Here is a 23,359-nt window from a genome sequence, read left to right as displayed (position 1 = left end):
ATAGAAAATAAAAGGAAAAAGAAGAGAAAAAATAGAGAAATGATGTATAGAGTGATTGATGTAATACATCAATCAATCACGTGTCAAAAAAGGTTTAATTGTGTGTGTATGTGGTAAAATAGTAATAAAATATAAAAGATGAGTAAAAAAGTTGGTTTAGCCGTGTATAGGTATTAATGTAATAAATTTATCATTTTAGATTTTTAGTGTAAAAATTTCTTTTTATTTTGACAAAAGAATTAGTTTGGGTATTATTTTGTACCATTTGGGAAAATATAAGTTTCAATTTCTCATTTTAACAGAGTTCAATCGGTAATTTTTATAAAATACGTGATCCAAAATGATATTTACTCTTAATTTTGTAATTAGAAGAAAAAAAAAAATAAATTGGGATACAAATATTAGACTAAATTAAATTTTAAAAGCAAGAAATATTTTAATTTACCAATCAAATTTAATATAATATTTACATTTTTTTTTTCTTTTGAATTGGTTTCAAACTTACACTTGAATTAGACAATCTACTAGAATACAAAAATATTATAAGCGTACATGTACTAAACTGTAATTTAAATCAAAATAATTAATTAGAAAAATAAGTGAGTTAAAAATATAAAATAATCATAAAAAATATTTTATTATGTTGTTTCATAAATTATTTGCAAAAAAAATAAGAATAATTTTATTTCATTTACATGAATAAAAAAAAGTAAATTTGACTAAATTGTCATTATTAAAAAATATAATTATTTTTTATTTTTAGCTTTTTGAAGAACATATTTATTTTTATATTTTTTAATTAATAAAATAAAAATAAAAATAAAGTGGTTAGAAAAGAAAAAAAATATTCCTTATAAATAAATTTAAATGTTCCCCACTAACTTATAAGCATGTTGACTACAAATGACCTCATACCATCCTAATATTAATTTTTCGAACAGGTAAGATCGGAATAAGAAAAATGTGATGAAATTAAACTTTCAATATGAAATGATACAAATATGAATAATATCAAGTTCAATTTAATTTCATACTATATATTATAATGACTAACATCTCATTTTTATTTCTTTATTTTCACTGGTCTGTTTAACCCAATGACAACTATAGAATAACCTATATCCCGTATTACATAACATCTCCACATGACACACACTCATCAATTTGATCATGTACCGCCTTGACAGAGGGAGAGCTTCAGATAATGTTGACCGAAACTGCAGCAAACTCCCCGGGTCAAAGAAAAGTTATACATTGTCGTTTTCAGTTGGTTTCATTATTGGTTACCAGCCTCATTTCCCCAAACATTGTCCCAAGCACCAGGTGCAGAAGCCTTAGGCCCCTCGATGTAGTTCTGGTTCTGGTTCTGGAACTGGTTTTGGTGTCCGGGTGGTCCTGGTAGTTGAAGTGGGCGTCCATCAGGACCTAGTTGGTGAACCTTTCTTGACTTTACTTTGATCCCTAGAATCCTAAATACAAATCTGGCAAGCTCTCCGTACAACATGCCAGAGCGCTCAAAAAGCTGCAATGAAATTCGAGGGGAAAATAAAAGAGACGGTGAGAATGAGTGTGAGTGTTTAAGCAAAAGTATTTGCAGAATGACAATAGCTATAACCGAAAATATCTTAGTCTAGTAGGGAAGTATCACTGCCACTTAATCATGCAGCAACTACAATAGATAGAGAAAATGTTAATAAAGAGAAATATACCTGAAGAAAAGCAGTCATGAACAAGTGAAAAGCTTGTGTATTCTGGTCAATGAGAATTGATATGCGACCGAAAAAGCCTACTACACCCTGCATCTGTAGTAACAAGAAAGGCCAAAAAAAGCATAAGTAGCAAAACAATAAAGATTGAAGTTATCGCTTCCCTTCAACAACAAGATAGTAAAAATTCATTACACCCCACAAGCATATACATATTTAAACATCTTCTAATCCCAACACAAATGAGATTGATTATGTAATGTGCATTAAGCTATGTAACACGTACCACTCTTAGTACTGACATCCAAAATCCTGGAGGAGATGAAGGAGCACCATATGGATTATTTGGATCTTCAGCTCCATAAGGACCACCTCCCATGCCCATTCCATAGCCACCCATTTGTCCTCCCATACCACCATTGTACATCCCACCCCCATATAATCCAGAAGATCCATAAAGTCCCCCTCCATACCCTGCTCCTCCTCTGTACATGCTGTTCCCATACATTCCCCCAGCTCCACCATAAGTGCTGCCATACATCCCTCCAGCTCCACCATACGAGGAGTTACCGTACATTCCTCCCACTCCACCGTACGAGCTCCCATACATTCCTCCAACTCCACCATTCATTGTAGAACCATAACCTGTAAAATGTTGAAAAAAGAATCCTTAATGAACAGAGCAAAAAGAAATAAACCTAATCTTGCCATGAAAGCCAAATAATACCTCCTAAGGTATTGCTCGTCCCGTAGTTTTGCTCCCAAGGCCTTGTGGGAACAGGCCTAGAAAGTGTGTTAGTGTTAAGGGTATTAATCCTATCAGAAGTGGAAACAATTTCTCCAGGTCTTGCGGTTCCTGAAGCCTCGACTATGTCGCTTGTGCTTCCCGGTGATGGAGGTTTGAATGGTGCAGGGCCAGATGATGAACCTGCCCGTTCCCAAGGTTTTGGGGGACGATTACTAGCTGCAAGCAACAGCCATAACACATCTCAAATTTCTTTTCTCTCATGTTCAAACTCTCTAAATCAAAGAAAAAATGTTTTGTTCTCATAACATACTTCAAGCAACATATTGCAATTTATCACTCAATGAAAATAATCAACTCGTTAAAATACTCCAAATCAAGGAACAATCCTAACAAAATCCAATCAGCTTTTTACAAGTTATAACTCAAATGGAAACAACAAACTCAAATAATCTGCATAATTCTTATAAATCAGACAAAAATATTTCACTTAACTTCGGCAAACAAAACGAATTGAACTCATTCAAATCAAAGAATCGAGTGGCATATCCAAAAATTCATGTTTACTTATGTGAATTTCACAACTTTATTCAAAAACAAACAAGACCCAAAATTCCTTCATGTAAAAAAAAAAAATCTTTCAATCAATCCGAAAAGCAAAACCTCTCCAATATTCATCAAAATCCCCAACCCTAAATTACATTTTTGAAGAAATAAAATTGGCCCAAATAATAATAATCCCCAATCCAAGGCAAAATTAACTTCACACATCAATAGTAGAATAGAATGAAAGATAAAGATAAAGAGGATTAGAGAAGAAGAGGAACCTGAAGGAGGTTGTTGAGAATTAGAGTCCATAGGACTTGAGAGAAATCGAATTAGAGTCTACTCTCTCTCGATTTGAAGAAGAACCAGAAAGAAAGAAAATAGAAGAAGAAAGAAAGATCCCACCGTTTCTTTCTGGGCCCACACCGACACGCTCTCTTTCCTATCGATTTATTTTTTATTTTTATCACTATTTTAATTTCTAAATAATAGAATGAAGATATGCTTTTTAAATTCAAATAACTTTTATCTTTTATATATATCAATACGAGTAGGATTAGAATTAAGATTATTATTTTTCTTTTTTGAAATGTGGATTAAGACTATTTATTTTTATGAAAATGTTTATTGAATATTGGTATTCGGATTAATAATCTACTCCAATTTCTCTAACTAAAGTGTGGATTACTAGTACTAATGCTAATAGGTCCTACCATAACAATATATATACATATTATTCTTTTTTAAACTGAAAAAATCGAAAAAGAATTTTAAGCATTTTATTATTTTTACCTGTATTAAAACACGTCTTTTAAATTTTTAAAATAGTTAAAATTATTAAATATAATAATTTTTGTCTAAATTTAATAAAGTAGTCTAACAAGTCAAAGTTAGAAAAAAAAAATCTAATTAATTTATTTAAAATGAATAAAATATATTTATCCAATTGAACTTCTATTTTATTTAATGAAAAAAAAAATATTTCCTATCCTACAAAATTTCTTAGAATATGAATTTTGTAAACATGTCTCTTTAACTTAAGCACTATTAATTATTGATCAATCATTTGGCTGAGACGTTGGACCCCATGGTGGCTGAACTAAAAGGCAATTTTATTTGGGCTTCTATTGCTAGAAAGTTTTGGGCAAAAAATAGTATTATTGTTGAATACTTGACTCTGACTTCCCTGCCGATGCCATTGCTCTTATCAAAAATAATAAATAGCACTTTTACCCTCTCAATTTTTTACCTTATTAAATTTAGCCCTTTAATATATACTTTCTCAAATTATAACGAATACAAAAATATAGTCTTTCTGTTTACTTCTGTTTAATTTTACTATTTAGGGTTCGTTTGGATCCCTGTATAAGGGCTCCGTATTGTATTAAATTATAAGAGTACCATGTTTGGGTGAGACCTTGTATTGTAATAGATATTACAACTCTAATTTTTAATACAATGCATAAGGCTGTATTGTACTCTCCCTCTCACCCAAACTTCTTCATTTTCCCGTTCAGCCATCTTCGCCGATTCTCTGGCAGATTTGGCCTGGATTTCTCGGTGAAGAGCAACTTTGTGTTTTCCGGCAGATCGATCTCTTAGATTCATTTCTCAGTGAAAAGCAACTTCATCTTCTCTAGCATATCAATGTCTCAGATTCATTTGGTATTTTCTCTCTCTCTTCCTCTCTCTAATTCTTCTGGTATGTGTGTGTATCTCTTGTTGTTTTTCAACCTCAATCAAGAGCTTCATATTCTTCTTCAATCCGGATTCTTCGTATTCTTCTTCAATCTTTCTCTGGACCCAAATTTTTAATTAATGTTTATTTGTAGTATGTCTAATCTTGATTAAATATTGACCATTAGATGATTATATTGTTCTCTTTTGATTAATAAAGCTTTTCGAATAATTTTCAACATGCACGTGCACTTTTATTTATGTGTATAGAAAATGAAAATAAAAAAGACTTACTAACTTTTATTTGGACTGTAAATTATGTATCATTATCTGATGATCGTATATATATTAAACTATTATTTTTGTTTATTTGTTTCTTTTGAGGTGTGAGTCGTGTGTGTATATACTTGGAATTATAATAAACTGATTATATATGTCCAATAATAGGTAACAAATGTCCCTTAATATAACTAATAATAAAAGGATTTCAAAAAAAAAATAAAATAATAAAAAATGTCCATTTAAAATTAAGTTCATTTATTGATATATGTATTTAATAATGTTTTTGGAATTACAATTAATTAATAATAATTAGAATTAAAACCTAGAAGGTGGCAAGGTAGTATTATGATTGTGGTTGAGAAAATGAGTGAATAGAGAAAGAGACTGAATAGGAGCAAGAACAGGGACCTGATGCCCTGCGCCTCTGACAGTGGCTAGGGTTAGCCCACCTTCATACACCTCAACCCAACCTCCAACTTGGTCTTTCTCAAACCATGCTCTCCACTCTTCCACCACCTTCAATCCCATCTTTTTTATGCTGTATCGACTCGATGTCACCGGCACCCTCCCATCAGTGTCACCACTACATAATCAAACAAATTACTCCAAAACATTATTAAATATTATTCACTATCCATCTCTAATTCTAATTCATCTTCGTCCCTCAAAAATTACTTATTAATTTATGCATGGTCTATAAAAAGCAGCCTTAAATTAAATTGTGTTTTATTTATGCTGAGAGCTCTGTTTTCCTTTGTTAAATAAAAAATAAGAAAGTAAGGAAAAGAGAAAAAAAAGATGGGATTACCTGTAGATCCATATACGTAGGCCAGCATTTAAAAGCCTTCGAATAACGGGAATTACGGTATCTGGAGAGTCATTCCATCTCCCAATAACACCACTTTATTTATTCATGCATCACAACAACAACAAATTATATAAATATACATATATAATATCTTGATCTCTATCTATCTCAATCTGATCATTAACTTGAATTTTTCATAATAATAAGATTAATTAGAATTTTTATCCTTGAATTATGTTTTTTGAATTTTTTTAACCATTAAAATCGTTAGATTTAAGAAATTTTGTTTAATTTTATTAAATTTTACTAATTCATTAACTGTTTATCTACTAAATCATATTTCTAATATCTACCAAATCATAACTATATATACAAAATTATGTTTTTTCAACTTTTATTTTTGTTAGAATTTTTTTATTAAAATTAGACAAAAATTTTTAAATTCAACAATCTTAATATAGTTTAAAGAAATATTTAACGATATTAAAAATTCTTAAAACATTATTTGATACATATCGAAATTGAAGAAAAGCAAAAATCTTAATTAATAAGAGATATAGAAGAAAACAAAATGGTGAAGCCATATTGTGGCCCACAATTCATTAAAGAGTAGGTACTCTACCAGAAATTATATATAAGTTAGATTTCAGTGATGAGTAAATGCTGTGTTTGGGGCTGTGTCTTTGTCTCTCGCTCTTTCCCTAAGGCCATTAAATAATAAGAAAGTGAAAAGAAAGAAAGGCAATAAATATTACCTGCAAGAGGAGTAAGGATATGAGAGGTTAGTCACATTGGCATGTAGGGCCTTCTGAACATCCTTTCTGTTGAAAAACTTCACTGCATAATTCTCCGTGCATGGATCGTATCCCGCTGGTACGCGATCCCATAACTCCTAAAAATATCATCATATTATTCAAAAAAAATAATTCATATACAAAATTTCTTTAGAAAAATACACCTTTTTTTTATAATCTTTAAAAATACCACTATTTAGTATAATTTATAATTTATTTTAAATCTTATTACTTACATGTTGTGTGAAGAGGCGTGGAGCAACATGTAGTTTTGGTCTTGAAGAAGGAGGATTATTATTAGTATTAATACATATTGGTGTGTAGATACTATAAATATCGATATCAGAATAAGCTTGTAGAAAGTTTCGAACATGGGTTGCACATTTGAGTACGGTTTGGTTGTCTTGCTTATTATTATTACAGTCTTTGATTATGCTTTGGTGGAGTTGGTCTGATATGATTGCATGGCTCCATGCGTAGTCAAATATCCCATTCGAATCTGTTTCATCGTTTATCACTGCATTCCCAATCTACACCAAAAATAATATATATATTTATATATATAAGCATGTTTAATAACTTATGCTATTAAATATTAATTAATAATAGATAGGCAAAAAAAGAATCTTATATATGTGTGAAATCAAATATGGATAGTGACAGTGTGAGACATATATACATATATGATAATGATATTATTACACATAATAATATGCATGAAAAAACAGCTATATATGTACCTACAAATTAATGCATGAAAAAACAGATATAATCACAATTAATCATATTACCATGAAACCTTTGAGATTTATGAAGGAATTTTCTTTGCCAGCTCCTTTGTTTCTCTTATAAATGAGGTCAGCAAGTTGAGGAACATAATGACCTTCAACAACAATAATAATAATAATTATAATACATATATTTATATAGAAATTAGCTAGAAATTAAAGAGAGTAATTAATATTTTTAAGGCAACGAATTTCTCAACTACAAGTCTTACGTACGTACACATTTTTGAATTTAACAAATATATTTTTTAGTGGGATTAATTAGCTAGCTTAATGTAATAAAATAAGAAGTTGAACTACAATTTTCTTTTTTTATTTATTTGAGAAAAATAAATGATTTATGTACCAGCATAGCTCTCTCCAGCAATATAGAAATCATGGGATTTGAAGGCTGGAAATCTTTGAAACCATCCATTTAAGAAAGCATAAGAATCTTCAGCTGTGACTCTATCCCCAAGTTCATTCAAATCGTTCGATTTGTTTGTATATGAAAACCCTACTCCCACAGGTGCCTCCAAGAACAACATGTTTGCCACTGAGAATATAGATTAATTAATTATTAATTTTAATTAATATATATTTTGTAATAAATAATTAATATTAATTAATAATTATTAACCTTTGTTCCATGAATATTTGTTAAGAATTAGTGTTCCATTTTCTCGGACAAGAAATGGGCCTAGCTCTTGTGCTGCTCCATATGCAATCGATGAGCACCCAGGTCCTGAAATTATCATGAATTTATTTATCTATTTAATTATTTTAATTCTCATATAAATTAATAATTAATGGATAAATATAAAGTACATCTGTACCTTCTACCTTGTATTATTTTATTTTTCTATTTTTAATAATAATATACTCTGTGAGCTGTAACTTGAGTTCAGACAAACTAACTATATATGTAATGTTAAATTAAACAGTACTAACAATTACAAATTTGCATAAATAAAATATAAATTACAAAATTCATATTTCTATAAATAATTTTCGTTTAAAATATAAAATATCTTTAAAAGTCTAACTAATTAGTTTGACAAGTAATTGAACTACCATATAGATTATTTATAGAGCACAAGTAATAATTAATTAGTCAAAACAAATATAATATTTTCCCACTGAAAAAGATAAAGAAAAGAAAAAGGAAAGGCTTTTCTTTACTTTAATTTTTTGAATAATATTATGAAACGCGTGAGGAGTGAGTGGGACCAATGTTTATGTAATTATGTTGAGCCTTTTTAGGCAAAGAGCTGTACACAGTAACTGTGATTCATATGCTCTTATATATATCTTATTATGGATCCAAACAAAAAATTCATTATTCTCCAATTCTGTAAAAAAAGTTAAAATAACAATCTAATATATTTTTTTTATTCAAAATAAAATTATTCGAAAAAGAGAAATAATTATCATCATTACAGTCAAGACAACGACAGTTTCATCATCGTCAATGAATTGGAATGCACAATCATCATCATCATCATCATCATTCAATCCAACGGTTATAAACAAATGATTCAAATCAGTCAAAAACATATGGCCCACACCACAAATTGCAACTTTGTTGTCATGAAGATATTTTTTCATTTTTTTTTAAAGTACCATAATCGGTGGTGGAAATTTGAAAAAGGTGGCATATTTGCAAAAAAAAAAAAGTTACATCAATTCATAATAAAAAAATAATAATAAATCTTGTTAAGATCCCAAGTCTATTTTTCACACATTTCCAGACTTAATAATACCATCTAATAAATTAATTGATTTGGGCAAGTAATCTTTTTTGTAATTAAATAATAATAATGATTAATTAATTACCTCCATTGAGCCAAAGAACGAGAGGTTTTTGATGAGAATTTTGTTGAGCATGGAAGAACCAATAGAACAAAGCCTTGTGATTGTTGTGAGGAGTGAGTTTAACGTAGCCAGCATAGTGTGCAAAACTCACTCCTTTGGGTTCTCCCGGCAAGTTCTTCACTCTGTCCGCCTCCGCCTCCGCCGTGAATTTTGATCTCTCCGCCGCCGCGGTGGTTGTACAGACTTGTAGTGCAGACCATAGTGAAAAGTAGCAAATAATAACTGTTTTCCAAACAACTGCCATTATAGGAGAGAGAAAAGTAGAGGTGAGACTTGAGAGAGTGGGTATTATGTGTAGTGATTTATTTTATATATAAACAAGAATGGTGTGGTGTGGGTGTGGGGACAAGTACAAAGAGACGTTAAAACGACACTACTATCTCTCTTTGGTCTTTGTCGTTGTCCCACTCTCTCCCTCTCTCTCCTTTTATACAATTATTTATTTGTTTTTATAAGGTGTTTCTTCTTTTTCCAATTATTCATTTTCGTAAATTTCACACTACAAATTGATAATGTTATAACTTTAGTTACAAAAAATATTGTGATTTAAAATGCATTCAGTTACGATAAATTGTGATTTTTGTAATTAATACATTTATAGTTACGAGCCATTTAGTCACAATATAAGAATGATTATTCATAATTATCAAAACTTTTTTTATTAATAACAAATTTTGTTGTGATTAAAAATAATTTTTTTTGTAATAATTTTACATGTCTTAAATAAAATAGTACTCATTTTATTGTTTTTCAGAATAATTTAAATATTTCACATAAAAAAATATTATAATTATAATTTATAACAGATCTACGTATCAAGTTGAGGGATGAGAAAAAGAGAAGTTATGGATTCCAACTCAAGATGTCTCCGATGTACTAAAAAATGATTATTTCACAAATACTCAAAAACAATAAAAAAAAAATTACAAAAATGTGATTTCACGTAATTTTAAATATTTTTACGATTTTTTTTATTTTATTTATGGAAAAATACGATCTTTTTATTTAAAGAGCTACACGATTTTTTTGATTGTTATCTTATTCTTTGTTGTTGTTTTGATGTTATTTTAGATATTATTTTCATATTACTTTTATATATTTTTTTGTTATTTTTATTAAAAACCGTAAAAAATATATAAAAAAAAATCTTTAAATATAAAAATATAATTTTTTTTTATAAAAAATAGTGTCTTATATAATTATTTTCAAAAAAAATATTCATGTCAAAAGCATATTTTTAATTAAAATCCTTCCTAGAATTTTCGGAGAATAACTTTTTTTGTGTACGGATTATTTGACAACTTTGTTGTTGTTATTTATATTATTTCTTTTCGTAATGGTTAATAATATTTTTTTTAGTAATGTTGAATTTTTAATTAATTTTACTGATAATTGTTTTGATTATTATTACATCAAGGAATAATATACAGGTGACGATTATTAGTTTTGAATATAGATATAACACGACAAGAAATAAGTCATTTTCACTAATATGAAAAGAATTAGTAAATTACTAATACATGTACATGATATAAGTAATTTTAAATTTTAAATTTTAAGAGTAGACCAAAATACTAGTCAACAAAAATATATAGTAGACTAAAACGTATTAATATGTACACAACAACCCAATTTTATGATTTTGGCAGTCTTTTTATTTTTATTATTATTATAAAAATATTATTATTATTATTATTATTATTATTATTATTATTATTATTATTGCAAGTTAATTTATATTGTAAATTTTACAATTTTTAAATTAATTTATAATATAAAAAATAGAATTTATATGATATATTTCACTCGTCTAATATCTATTCTATATAAAGTGTGGCTATATAACAAAATTCTATATAACAAAATAAGTGCTCATATTTGAATCTTGTTTTTTTAGAATAATTTAAATATTTCACATAAAAAAAGGATTATAATTATAAGATGTACCAAAAATCTATTTTTAATTAAAGTCTTTCCTAGAATTTTCCCAAAGTTACAATACATATTACATATGTAGTTTCGTGCATGAATATTGATTTTTCAATGCTTGCAAATAAACTGTACGTGTACAAATTTGCTAATAATATTCAATAATAATCCAAAAAGTTGTATATATAAATGCATCAACTTATAGCTTATTTATAGCTAATAATACAATAATTGAAACGAAGAACACAGCCATGGCCTTACAAAAAAATCCCATCATGGTACTATTATTATTTGGGTTATTACAATTAATTGTAGTAACAAAATCTGAAAATACCACAATTCAAGGGTGCCCACAATACTGTGGCTCAGTCAAAATCCCATACCCATTTGGCTACACCAAAGGTTGTTACTACAACACTTCCTTTCAACTCACATGCAACCAAACATTCAATCCTCCCAAGCCATTTTTCCAAGGTAGTAACGTCACCATCCTCGAGATAATACTCGAGGATGGTGAATTACTAGTCGAGAGTCCCATAGCACGGGATTGCTACGACAAGAGAGGGAAACTGATGGAAAACGAGAGCAATCAAGTGGCTTCCACTATCTCGTTTTCTCAGTTTCCTCTCAGCACGCGCAACAAGTTCATCACGGTGGGTTGTGACACAATGGGAGCTGTGGGAGGAGAGAGAGGGAGATTCTTCGCCACTGGATGTATCGCCTTATGTAACAGCAGAAACGACGTCGTTGATGGGTCGTGTGAGGGGATTGGATGTTGCCAAATGGATATTCCAAAAGATGTTTGGGATTTTGGGACGATTTCGGGGCCTATATTGAATAATCATGCAATTGTTCATGATTTCAATCCGTGTGGTTATGCTTTTGTTGCCCAAGAAGGTAGTTACAATTTTTCAAAGCTTGACCTTGTGAATTTGAAGAAGAAAAATACTTCTCGGGTTGTTTTGGATTTGGCTATTGGGAATTTCACATGTGAACAAGCCAAGGTTATGGATGATTATGCTTGTCGAGCTAAGAATAGTGAATGCTTGAACTCGAGTAATGGACCTGGTTATCGTTGCAAATGCTTGGATGGCTTTAAAGGAAATCCTTATCTACTTGACGGTTGCGGTGGTATGTACATTCAAATATTTTATTTTTACACAATTTATATAAAAAAGTAAGGGTATTTTTTTATTTTTACACAATTTGTATTTTTACGGAATTCTACATAAAAATCTTTTTTACAATTAACGGAGTAACCTATAGCAACTCACATAGAAACCATCAGATAAACTACTTTAGAAACCCAAACTGTAAATTTGAAAAAAAAAATTAAAAAATAATAAATAAAGTAATTTCTCAAAAAGTAAAAGGGTACTTTTCAAAATTTTAAAAATTTGTATAGAAATTAAAAGAGTAAAAGTATTTTTCTGGGCTTTATATACGAGTCTTTTTGTGTGGGAGACAAAGATACAGGCCTAGCCTACTGAGCGTCGGCCTGAGATTAATTTGAATTCAGTACTTTGAAAAAGTTTACAAGTGGCATATATCACTATTAGTGTAAATTTTTTGATTTAATAATTAATATATCATATCACTATGTGTTGATGTTAATACATTAATGTAATTTTAATATTGTTGATTTATTCATAATATATATAAATTTGAAAGTTGTAATAATTATTTTTTGAAGATATAAATGAATGTTTGAGGCCAATAAATCCATGCCAAGAGAGATGGAGTTGCGAGAACTTAATAGGAAGTTTTAAGTGCTCTTGTCTCAAAGGGTTCAAAGGTGATGGGAAGATAAATGGAACAGGCTGCACTCCCATTGATCACACAACCTCTAAATTTGTCACAACACTTTCAATTGCTTTGGGTAAGCATCTTATATTTTTCTTTTTACCTTTAGAATATTTACTATCTTCTCATATTTTTATTTTTTTTATTTAAGTATTTAAATGTATATTATATTGCACAATTTAAAATTCGATCTCAGACCCCAACACAGATGCACCTTCTCATACCCCTTATGGCCACTTAGCCTCAAGTGCTTTCTCATATTTGATTACGATCATATATATACTCTTCTTGCGTGTAGAATATTTTAAGTTCATTTTCTTAGACTAACTTATTAATTATTAATTGCTCAATTTTAATTAAAATGTCATAGTCAAAAGTAAACAACTTATAAAATAATAAATGAATGTGTGAACATATATCAATGTCATATAATTATGTAGGTTTATCTCTTTATATAATTGGACTAAAATAACTAATTGACTTTTATTTAATATAATACAGGAGTTTCAACAGGTATACTGATTCTAATTGTGGGAAGTTCATGGATTTATTGGGGAGCAAAAAAGAGAAGACTCATCAAATTAAAATATAAATTCTTTCAACAAAATGGTGGGCTTTTATTACAGCAACAACTTCAATCTCATCAAATAGAGACAGCCCAAATTTTTACAGCTGATGAATTAGAGAAGGCCACCCTTAATTATGATCAAAGTAGGGTTATTGGCCAAGGAGGTTATGGAACAGTTTACAAAGGAATCTTAACATGTGACAAAATTGTTGCAATCAAGAAGTCCAAGATCTCTAACACTAGCCAAATTGAACAATTCATTAATGAAGTCATTGTGCTCTCTCAAATTAATCATCGAAATGTGGTCAAATTAATTGGATGTTGTTTGGAGTCAGAAGTTCCTTTGTTGGTTTACGAGTATATTACAAATGGTACACTTTCTGATCACTTGTTTGACAAGTTAGGTAAATATTCATCGCTTTCATGGAAGATGCGTCTTAATATAGCAACAGAAACTGCAAGTGCAATTGCATATTTTCACTCTTCAATTTCTATGGCAATCATACATAGAGATATCAAGACTGCAAATATTTTATTAGACGAAAATTGCATAGCCAAGGTTTCTGATTTTGGAGCTTCGAGACTAGTTCCTGTTGATCAAACTCAATTAACCACTCTGGTACAAGGTACACTCGGTTATTTAGATCCAGAGTATTTTCACACTAGCCAATTAACCGAAAAAAGTGATGTTTATAGTTTTGGAGTCGTGTTAGCAGAATTATTAACTGGACAAAAAGCACTTTCTTTCGAAAGGCCAGAAGGAGGTATAAATCTTGCATTACACTTCATTTCATCGATGAAAGAAGATCGATTACTCCAAATTTTAGACAAGAATATGATTATCGTTGATGAAGATATTGAAGCAATTAAAGTAGTTGCTAATCTTGCAAAATGGTGTTTAAGAGTAAGGGGTGAGGAAAGACCTAGCATGAAAGAAGTTGCAAGTGAGCTAGAAGGACTAATACATAAAGAGATTCATCCATGGGGACCTAATTCTAATAATAATCAAGAAGATATGAATGTAGAAGAGACTAAATACTTGCTTGAATCTTCATGCCTTCATGCCCATATTGGCTCAAGCAACGACTCAAGTGTTAGGTTTAAGAGCATGCTTAATGAGAACTTACAGTCATATCGTTCTGGAAGATAATTAATTAAGAATGATTTGTTATACTTTATTGTATAAATAAAATTGTATATGTTTAATTGACATTCTTTCCTTTTCCTTTTCAAAATTTCTAAGATTCTCTCTAATTTAGTGTTATAATAGTAGTTTAGTGCTATCGTATTTAATAAAATTTGTTTTTAATAGTATGTTAAATATTTTGTTAAATTTGATGGATGTTAAATATTACTCAAGTTTCACACAAGATATATAAGATTAAGTATATTTAGTCTAATTTTTGGTGTAAATTAGATACAAAAGTCAATACTACCGTCAATGCTAATTAAAAATATACAAAATAATTAATTTATATTTATTATTTTAATATCTTATTAATATAAAATCTTTTTCATTAATAAATAGTATTAATGAGTGATATAGTAGTGATTAAAAATATAATATTTATTGTGGACTAAAATTTAGTTCCTACTATCACCAATTCTAAATGACTATGTCGAGTGGAGACATGAAAATGGTTGAAGACAAGATGGTCTCTTTGGATGCTGTTGTTTGCTTCTCTTTTCTTTTGTTACTTTAGTTTTTTTTTCTTTTAGCCTTCTCTTGTTGTTTTGTTAGATGGTTGTTCTGTGTGTTGACTGTTTTGTACGGGTCATTTTTTAAGTAATGAATTTTGGGTGCTTTGGCACCCTTTCCTTTATCAGAAAAAAAAAAAAGTCCGTGCCAAATTTAACACATATTTTACATTATTGGAGTTAAATTTTAACATAATATTTTAATTTGGATCAAATTTAACACATATTTTACATTATTGGAGTTAAATTTTAACATAATATTTTAAAAATCACAATACACTATATTTATAGTTTTCTGTGATGTTATTGTGCTAAATTTATAGCGCACATGTAAATTAATGCAATAATTCTTTTAATTGCAGTATTTTGTTATTGATTATTAATGATAAATTTAATATAATTTTTATTTTAACATTTTTTTTACATGCCAAAATTAGTATAATATTTACATTTTATATTAGTGATCATCTAATTTAGAATTGAATTGAAAATGAAAATTGTAATATCAAAATGAGAATATTTTTTACAAAAAATGTCATCTCAGAAAAAAAAAAAAATGTCGTGAATTATAAATTCAAATTCAAATTCAGAGAATCAAGAATCAAACTTTCATAACCTGGAAGGAAATTAAAAAGAAAAAGAAAAAATAAGATCCCCAAATGAAAATAAGAAAAATAAGCCTTAGCAATCTTGTTCAAGCTCACGTCCACTTGCAATGGTGACACCAGTTAACCCCTGTATGCCTATGTATCTACTGGGTGCTCCAGATTTTGGGTTTGGTTAATGAGTTGGGATGGCATCTTGCTGCTGGTTGTGAATCGATTTGGGGAAGGATCTTTTTGGCCAAATATTGTCGTGGGGATTAGTTCTTTTGGTCTCTTCAGTTACATAAGTCTCCATCACATTTATAGATATGTTGAATTGAATTTAGAAAAACAAAGGTTTCATCTTAAAAGTACCTAGCTAATTAAGTAAAAAAGATCTTAAACTGACATTTAGGGGTGTTCATAAAATATCCACTCCAATTTAATTTGTACGATTCAATCCAATCAACATATATTTATATATTACATAAAGAAATTATATGTACAATTAATATTTTAATGTAAGAAATAATAATTAAAAATTTTAATACATATGATACAAATATATTTAAAAACTTAATATATTAAATGTATATTATATTATAAAGAATATTTAATTTAAAAAAAAATTAATCATTTCTTTCTATATATACAATTTTTTTCTTTTATTTTTTTATTTTATTTATTTTAATTTGTTGCTGAAAACATAAAATAACAATACATTATTTTATTTTGTTGTTAGTTATGTAGAAAACGATACTTTTTAATAAATATTAAATAATTGATCAATATTAAAAAGTAACCAATCTAAAATAACCGATCTAATCTGTACTTTTGTGGATTGAATTGGATTAAATTTGAGCTATAACATAGATTGGATTGGATCCATAATATAAAATATGCATTCAGTGCGAATCGAATGCACTATAAGCAAAACATGCGGATTTAATTGAATGAGTACCCCTAAACTACTAAATCCTAAAACACAAATAAACTAACTCACTCTCCAATAATTACCTAAGTAATCCATGTTTGAACTCATCATCCACACTAAAAAAAAATAGTAATATAACTTGATTTGCAACAAGAATTTCACATGCTCTTACTCCTTGTGTATTTGTCAATCCATTCATCTTTTTAATTCACTAAATAATCTCATCCTCCTGTCATCACCATCAAAAATAGCATTAAAATTGTTCCAAAAAAAATTATACCAAAATTAGAACTCATCTAATTTAAAAATTGTTAGAAAAGTTAACTTTGTGAACTATAATTCTTTTAATGAAAATTAAAGTAAATTTTAGTCCCACATCATTTTTAGGTTAATATTGACAAAAACCAAAGGATATATAAACCTTTAGCCTTTGATTATATTTTTTACACTCACATCTATACTAAATATCTTGATTAAATTTAAATCGACTAAAAGATAAATCTACCAAAAGAGAGATTGTAATTGATATTAATTTAGTAAAAGTTTTTATAGGCCCATCCTTAATTGTATAGGATTATGTATAAAGTAAGATTAGTTATCAGGTTTTTTAAAGTATGTCTCTATATGTTGGTGACCCAACTTGTTGAGATGTTTAGCCAAAATGGTCAGGTCATTTCAGTTCGCGTGTGCAGGGCTCTTTGGTTATGTCTCTTTCAGTAATCTCCAAAAAGCTTTTGTCAAGCAAAATAGCTACTGATCATGTTCCGGATCAGTCCAAAGGATATAATTTTATTCAAATTGATAGTGAAGAGGCTGCTCAATCATTTAAACAAATGAATATGGAGTTGTTACTAGTGTAATAGTTATGAGAGACGAGAAAAGAAAATCAAAAGGTTTTAGATTTGTTAACTTTGAAAAGCTTGATGCGGCTCGAACTGTTGATGCTCTTAATGGAAAGAAGTTTGAGGACAAAGTGTTGTATGTTGGGAAGGCCCATAAAATAAAATAAAAGAGAAATGGAATTGAAAGGCAAATTTGAGCAAGGGGATTTTTGTTAAAAAAAATGAAAGATTGAATCTATCTTAAAAATCTATATGATAGTGTGACTGGTGAAAAGCTAAAGGAATTGCTCTTTGAGTTTGGTAAAATTACTTCATGAAGGTCATGCGCAAACCTAGTGGTGTGAACAAGGGATTTAGATTTTTTGCTTTATCCTGAGGAAGCATCCCGAGCTCTTCCAAAGATGAACGGTAAAATGATAATTAGCAAACCACTCTATGTACGTAGCACTTGCACAACGTAAAGAGGATAGAAGATCAAGATTGCATGCAAAGTTCTCTCAAATGCATCCACCTGTAATGGTGCCGCCCATTAACCCTGTATGCTTATGTATCCACTCTAATAAAATCAGACATGATGTTACATATATGTACAAACACAATATAAAGTCAATATTATTATCCTTAACATTTAACAAATCTAAAGTAACTGTACAACAAAAATCTAAACATATATAATCATAACACATTAATTAATTACTATTTAAGTATATTTAATTCCTACATTCATATGAATTATTATAATTATCGACCATCACCATACGACTCCAAATAAATTTCGTTACTCAAGCTTTCCATCCTTGCTACACTTATATTACTAAAACTACCACCATAAATATTACAAACATTAAATATTTCAGTAGTACCCATATTACATAGTCCTGAAGATTCAAGCAAATATTCAGTCTCTTCTACATTGAGATCTTCTTCTCCCCATGGATGCAACTCCCTCTCTATCAAACCCTCTAACTCACTCGCAACTTCCTTCATCGTAGGCCTTTCCTCTCCTCTTACTCGTAAGCACCCTTTCGCAACATTAGCCATCACTTTTATTTTTTCCATATTATCCTCAACACTAGTAATCAAATTATGGTCGAGAATTCGAAGCAAATCATCTTCTTCCATCGAAGAAATGAAGTACAACGCTAGGTTTCGTTCATTTTCTGACCTATCAAATGAAAGTGCCTTTTCTCCAGTTAAGAGTTCGGCCAAAACTACTCCAAAACTATAAACATCGCTCTTTTCAGTCAACTGACTAGTGTGAAAATATTCTGGATCTAAATAACCTAACGTCCCTTGTACTAAAGTAGTTAATTGTGTTTTATCAATAGGAACTAGTCTCGAAGCTCCAAAATCTGATACTTTTGCTATGTAATTGTCATCTATCAAAATATTTGCAGTCTTAATATCTCTATGTATGATTGAAATCGAAGTTGAAGAGTGCAAATACGCAATTGCACCCGCAGTTTCTATAGCAATTTTTAGACGCATTTCCCATGATAGTATTGAAGAGTGTTGGCCTAAAGTGTTATGTAAATGTTCATAAAGTGTACCATTTGTTATAAACTCATAAACCAATAGAGGAACTTCTGTCTCCAAACAACATCCCAATAATTTGACCACATTTCGATGGTTGATTTGAGTAAGCACAATGACCTCATTGATGAATTGTTCGATTTGGCTTTGATCCCCAATTTTTGACTTCTTGATAGCTATCATTTTGTTATCTGTTAATACACCTTTGTATACTGTTCCGTAGCTTCCTTGACCAATAATTCTACTTTGATCGAAGTTATTAGTGGCCTTTTCAAGCTCATTAGCTGTGAAAATTTTTGCTACTGCAGTCTCTGCGCCTAATAAATGGTTTGATACGAGTTGTTGTTGTAACAAAAACCCACCATTTTGTTGAAAGAATTTTTGTTTGAGTAAGATAAGCTTTCTCTTTTTGGCTCCCCAATAAATCCAAGAGCTCCCTACAACCAGTATCAAAAAGCCTGTGCATATACCTGCATAGTTTTTTTGGTTATGCAAATGCAAAAAATAATTTATTTTATTAAAAGTTTACTTGCTAAATTATGATGCAAAAATATCATATAATCAAAAGTGATCCAAATTTACATCATAATATAATATGATGCAAAATTTATCACAATAAATGCTATATTTTTATATTTACTATTATGCAATTTTTAATATTTTATTATTTCAGTTTAGTTAGTATGCTAATTTACATTAAATATGATTTTTTAAATATTATTACTTTACTATTAAATTTTATATTTACCTTTATATTATTATTATTATTTTATATTTTTTATAAAGTATTAGATGAGCATTAAATAATATATTAAATTTTATATCAAAATACATAATTATATATTGGAGCATAATAATAAAAATTGATACAAAAATATTACAAAATCATATTTTATGCCAAATATAGATCAATTTATTTTATCTTCTATATTGTAGATGGTCTAAGACCAATTCAAAAATGTAGAACAGACATATTTTATGAGGATCAAACTAATCGCAAGTATTAATAATATTTTAATAATTATTTCAATATTCATCTATTCCTTTCATGTTAAATAATCATGATGAGTATTTTGTAACCATCACAAAACAATTAAACTACCAAGTCATAACACACATGCATCATCATATATATTATAAGCATACTCAAAATGAGAGAGTACTATGTAATTTTCTTAATGAGTTAGATTGTAATCTATATATATGGGAAATTATTTTATATATTATTATTTTTTTTATTTTTTTTTTAAATTTACGGTTTGAGTTTCTAAAGTAGCTAGTTTAAACGCTAGTTGCCTATATATAATTACGTACCCAAGGCGAGAGAAAGTTTTGCCACAAAATGATAGGTAGGATGGCATCGGAATATTTCAGTACCGTTGAGGAGTAGTGTAGAAGTAGAAGTATATCCATGGGGACAAGAGCAGTTATATGTCCCTCCCCCGTTTTTACACTGCCTTTCCTTGCATATATTATAAAATCTCTCACACTCGTTTATATCTGCATATTCATAATTAAATAAATAATAATTAAAATTAGTGAAATTATCTCATATATTATTTTTTTAATTTACAATTATTCAAGTGGTTAATCTGGTAGTTTTTATATAGGTTGTTATGTGAATTTTAATTGCAATTTAAGTTGCTATGTAGATTTTTGGTAAAACTATAAAAAAAAAATTATTTTGAATGTAAAAATAAAAAAATCCTCTTAAAATTATATCTATATTATTTATTTGAATATTATTATTTGGTATCAGTAGTACGTGGTGATATTTAAAAGGTGTCTAGTACTTTTTTATGTGTCAATATTACTATTGGTCTAACTAACAATTAAATCACATGTAATTTAATATAATAATTTTTAAAAAATATCCACGTCTAAAAAATATTAAGTAGTACTGAAACCTAACAATACTTTTATTTTATTATAGCCATATAAAATCAATGTAGCTATCTAATATATTTTAATTATAGTTTATTTATTTATTTATTTATTTTGAAGGAGTTATTATTTATAGTTTATGGACATAGTCAAATTTGACCCACCGTGTGACTAGATCACTAGATTCCCTAATTAATGAGCCCTTAAATTTTAGATTTAAATATATGTTATATTTTGTACATAAAAACCCATTTTCCAAAAAAAATAAAAATTATATTTAAGAAAAATAAAAATCATATATATTAGGTCTCACTTGTTGTGGTGCACTGGTACTCTTCTTAATTCTTAATTAATCATATATGAAGTGATGACGAGCTTTATTACTTTCTTATAATAATTATTATTAAATTAAAATAAGTAAAACCAAATACTTAATTAATACACCAATATTAATGATATATGCATATTTAGCATTTCTGATCATTCTTACGTACCTTGGCATCCATGGTGTAGATAAGGGTTTCCTTCATATCCATTTAAGCATTTACACTGATATCCAGACCCATTAGTTGAGTTAACACATTCACTATATTCAGCTACGCATGCATACCCATTGCCACTCCGATTATTCACGAGCTTGCCCTCTTCACAAGTCAAATTCCCAACAGCCCAGTCCAACACCATCCTCGGAAACTTCTTCTTCTTTTTCATCAAATCCTTCAAATCAACCGTGGTAAAGTTGTAAGAACCATTTTCCGCCACAAAAGAATAACCGCAGGGATTAAAGTGGTGAACCAAACTATGATTTGTGGAGTTACCGTTGTTTAAGCTCTGAACAAACGTAACGACATTAGAAACCCCAGGTGGGATATCAGTCTCACAACATCCAATTCCACTACAAGAACCATTTACGACGTCGTTTATATCGTAACATGAGGCCACACACCCCGCCATGTAGCTCCCTTCTCTGACACCGATGATTGCCACCGTATCGCATCCAACGCCTATGAACTTGTTCCTCGTACTCAAAGGAAACATATTATTAGACTCGGTCCACATACGAGACCTAAGCTTGCTTTGTTTATCAATAAGTTTTCCACTCTTGTCGTAACAATCTCGAGAAACTTTTCCCTTGACAAGGATTTCGCTGGGTTGGATTGAAATATGGAGAATATTGGAAAACGTACTATTGGGGAAGAAAAGTTTTGGGGAGTGGGAAGGATTTGTTTGTTTGCAGTTGAGGAGGAACTTTTTGTTGTAATAACAACCTTGTTTGGTTCCAAAAGGGTAAGGTATTTTTACTGAGCCACAGGTTTCAGGGCAGCCTTGAAGAGTAATATTATTACTAGCTAATATTAAGTGATCATTATTTATTAATAATAATGTTGATGATACACTCAATAATAATAACACTTGTTGTTGGTGTTTCACCTCCATGGTGGTATCGTTTCTTACTTAATTTTGTACTAATTTTGTGTTATAACTAATAAAAATCTAAACTAGATGCATGTACGTACCTATATATAGACAAATAATATAAATCAATCATATGAATGTTTGGATATGTATAATTATTAACATGAATAAAGAATTCATTTAGTCATTCATGAATGATGATATCATGAGTGGAGTTTATATAAATATATGTATAATTTGAATTTTTAACTATGCCGGCTTTTTTATTGCTTTCTTTACTAGACACGTACTAATAATTGACCAAGCTTTGATTGTATATAAAAATAAATTTTACATGTTTTAGATTTTTATTTATTATTAATTATTTGTGATGAATTTCATATATAGTTTCATTAGCATGTATGAGATTTAATAATTGTAAGTAATTTAGTAAAACAAATTAATATAATTTGTTATTTAAAAAAATTATTTACAATGAATATATATAGGTACACGATTACGTATGCATGTATCCGTGATCTTTTGTTCTTTCTAGTCTAATCAAGAATTGGTGTACTGGTTTCACTCATATTTATTTGTGTTTTTTAAAAAATGGGTTGTGTTGTACTGTGCTACAAAAAAATATGAGTCGTGTCTTGTTCTAGTAACATTTTTTAAGAGTAGGCCCGACACAGCTCGGCCGTAAGCCCTGTATTTTCATGATGTGTTTTGCTTGTACTGGCCTGTATTTCTTAAATAAGCGGCCAACCCGTTTTGATATCCGGACTTAAATTCATGCTTTACTTTTTCATATCATTTTTACAATTATTAAATTGTATGTGTATTTTATAGCTTTAATTATATTTATATAATTTTTGAACAATAATTCACAGATAAAAAAATTATTAACATGAGAATGTAAATATTTATTTAAAAATACTCAAATTTTTATAACAACCCCTATAAATAAATTAATATATAATCATTTT

At 29.0% G+C, this 23,359-nt stretch overlaps 4 protein-coding genes across 4 annotated transcripts; 1 reads left to right on the top strand and 3 right to left on the bottom strand.

Moving 5' to 3' along the window:
* Window positions 1–953: 953 nt before the first annotated feature.
* LOC115708018 (peroxisomal membrane protein 13) lies at window positions 954–3,487 on the bottom strand. The gene is made up of 5 exons (XM_030636178.2): window positions 3,279–3,487; window positions 2,434–2,670; window positions 1,993–2,351; window positions 1,710–1,802; window positions 954–1,522 (listed from the first exon to the last, which is right to left on the bottom strand). The coding sequence occupies exons 1-5, from the start codon at window positions 3,307–3,309 to the stop codon at window positions 1,277–1,279; spliced, it is 966 nt and encodes a 321-aa protein (XP_030492038.2). The 5' UTR covers window positions 3,310–3,487; the 3' UTR covers window positions 954–1,276.
* A 1,707-nt stretch (window positions 3,488–5,194) lies between these two features.
* Window positions 5,195–9,615, bottom strand: LOC115708012 (serine carboxypeptidase-like 35). Its single transcript, XM_030636160.2, has 8 exons — window positions 9,162–9,615; window positions 7,966–8,070; window positions 7,693–7,881; window positions 7,350–7,441; window positions 6,795–7,088; window positions 6,520–6,656; window positions 5,765–5,857; window positions 5,195–5,539 (listed from the first exon to the last, which is right to left on the bottom strand). Exons 1-8 carry the CDS (start codon window positions 9,442–9,444, stop codon window positions 5,272–5,274), a joined length of 1,461 nt encoding a protein of 486 aa, XP_030492020.2. The 5' UTR covers window positions 9,445–9,615; the 3' UTR covers window positions 5,195–5,271.
* Window positions 9,616–11,284: 1,669 nt separating this feature from the next.
* LOC115708009 (putative wall-associated receptor kinase-like 16) lies at window positions 11,285–14,814 on the top strand. Its single transcript, XM_030636156.2, has 3 exons — window positions 11,285–12,260; window positions 12,823–13,008; window positions 13,434–14,814. Exons 1-3 carry the CDS (start codon window positions 11,381–11,383, stop codon window positions 14,648–14,650), a joined length of 2,283 nt encoding a protein of 760 aa, XP_030492016.2. The 5' UTR covers window positions 11,285–11,380; the 3' UTR covers window positions 14,651–14,814.
* A 3,485-nt stretch (window positions 14,815–18,299) lies between these two features.
* LOC115704649 (wall-associated receptor kinase 2-like) lies at window positions 18,300–22,536 on the bottom strand. The gene is made up of 3 exons (XM_061110349.1): window positions 21,470–22,536; window positions 20,406–20,591; window positions 18,300–19,561 (listed from the first exon to the last, which is right to left on the bottom strand). The coding sequence occupies exons 1-3, from the start codon at window positions 22,410–22,412 to the stop codon at window positions 18,300–18,302; spliced, it is 2,391 nt and encodes a 796-aa protein (XP_060966332.1). The 5' UTR covers window positions 22,413–22,536.
* Window positions 22,537–23,359: the final 823 nt, after the last annotated feature.

Source organism: Cannabis sativa, chromosome 1 (assembly GCF_029168945.1).
Source record: "Cannabis sativa cultivar Pink pepper isolate KNU-18-1 chromosome 1, ASM2916894v1, whole genome shotgun sequence".
NCBI lineage: Eukaryota > Viridiplantae > Streptophyta > Magnoliopsida > Rosales > Cannabaceae > Cannabis > Cannabis sativa.
Note: the sequence above shows the minus strand (reverse complement) of the source record. Positions and strands in the feature narration are given on the sequence as shown.